This window comes from Lycium barbarum, chromosome 6, assembly GCF_019175385.1.
Source record: "Lycium barbarum isolate Lr01 chromosome 6, ASM1917538v2, whole genome shotgun sequence".
In the NCBI taxonomy this organism is placed as follows: Eukaryota; Viridiplantae; Streptophyta; class Magnoliopsida; order Solanales; family Solanaceae; genus Lycium; species Lycium barbarum.
In genome coordinates this window covers 21,838,227-21,839,982 of record NC_083342.1, presented here as the reverse complement: position 1 = coordinate 21,839,982, position 1,756 = coordinate 21,838,227, and the positions used below count along the sequence as shown (strand labels likewise).

At 37.6% G+C, this 1,756-nt stretch overlaps 1 protein-coding gene across 1 annotated transcript; it reads right to left on the bottom strand.

Annotated features, from left to right (window-relative positions):
- Positions 1-1,069: 1,069 nt before the first annotated feature.
- Positions 1,070-1,537, bottom strand: LOC132643923 (uncharacterized). Its single transcript, XM_060360459.1, has one exon. It carries the CDS (start codon positions 1,535-1,537, stop codon positions 1,070-1,072), a length of 468 nt encoding a protein of 155 aa, XP_060216442.1.
- Positions 1,538-1,756: the final 219 nt, after the last annotated feature.

Genomic DNA, 1,756 nt, shown 5'->3' with positions numbered 1-1,756 from the left:
AGCTGCCAACCTCCCGGTTAGCCTCTGTACCGCTTTTACATCTTCGAACACTTTCGGGATTTCTTCTATTGCCTTTATTTTATCTGGATTGACCTCAATTCCACAGTTTCATGTTTTTCCCAAGCTGACATCGAAAGCACATTTCTCTGGATTCAACTTCTTGTTGAATCTTCTAAGCACTTCAAACATTTCCTGCAAGTGGTTCAAATGGTCCTTTGAACAAAGGGATTTAACTAACATATCATCTATATATACTTCCATAGTCCTAACAATTTTATTTTCAAACATACGATTAACCAGATGTTGATACATAGCTCCCACATTTTTTAAACTGAAAGGCTTGACATTATAGCAATAAGTACCATAATTAGTAAAAACGAAGTTTTTTCTTGATCATCCGGATTCATCATTATCTGATTATATCCGGAGTAAGCATCAAGAAAACTAAGCATTTTCATGTCCTACCATGGCATCAATCATTCGATCAATGTGTGGCAGAGAAAACGAATCCTTCGTACACGCTTTATTCAAATCCTTAAAATCTATACACATCCTTAACTTATTCCCTTTTTTAGGTACTACCACCACATTTGCTACCCAATCAGGATAAGTAACCTCCCTAATAGATCCAATATTTAAGAGTTTTTTACCTCTTCTTTAACAAATCTATTCTTGTAATCCGCTATGGGCCTCTTTTTTTGCTTTGCCGGAATGAATTTAAGGTCTAAGCTTAGCTTATGAGTTGTCACTTCTAGTGAAATACCTATCATATATAAGTGGGACCAAGCAAAACAATCTATATTATCTTTAAGAAATTTAATAATATTCAGCCTGAGCTTCGGAGACAATCTGGTGCCCAAGTATACCTTCCTCTCCGGTTGTTGGTCAAAGAGTGCAATTTTCTCCAGCTCCTCTACAGTGGATTTCGTGGCGTATCATTTGGGACTATAAATGATCTTGGAACTCCATAATTTTTCATCTCTTCTGACTCTTCAATGTTAGGTTCAGTAACTTTCACTTCCTGCCAGCCCTTGACCTGCGCAACTACTAACCTAACCTGCTGTAATTGTTATTTTCCCCCATTTTCATCATCTCCCTTTTCTGCCGAGGATGTTCCCATATTCTTGTGATTTGGTTCTTCTTTCTCATGTGATTCTATAGAAAACATTTCTCTTGCTGCAGACTGTTCACCCCGGATGAGCTTGATTCCATCAAGTGTTGAGAATTTAAGCAATAAATGTAAAGTAGAAGGTACTACCTTCATATCATGTATCCATGGTCTTAAAAATATAGCGTTATAGCTGATATCACCACCATTGACATAGGACCTGGTGTGATTGAGCATTCCTCTGATGTTGATTAGCAATATAATTTCTCCTTTCACTATCTCGCACGCCATGTTGAACCCATTAAGTACTCGACATGACGGTGTTAGTCTGTTCGACATTGATAATTGATCCACCACTTTCCACCTAATGGTATTTTCTAAGCTACCCGAATCAATAAGAATACGCTTAACCTGGCGATCCTCAATCATGATGTCATGACCCAACCCACCATGACTGGCCCCCGTACAAACTCCTTGTGGGAAAACCGATATGCTTCACCATCTACTCATTTAAGACCATTTTTACTTAGTCAATTCATCCAGTTCACAATAAATTAAACGCAAGACTAAATCAAAAGTAGCCATGCCATAAAATAATAATGTAAATGAGGAAGTCCTAACTATTACAACCCCAAAATCAGAAAGTCA

What these genes read in the sequence shown, in the direction of transcription:
- LOC132643923 (XM_060360459.1), bottom strand. Translation starts at nt 1,537, where the DNA reads ATGATTGAGGATCGCCAGGTTAAGCGTATTCTTATTGATTCGGGTAGC.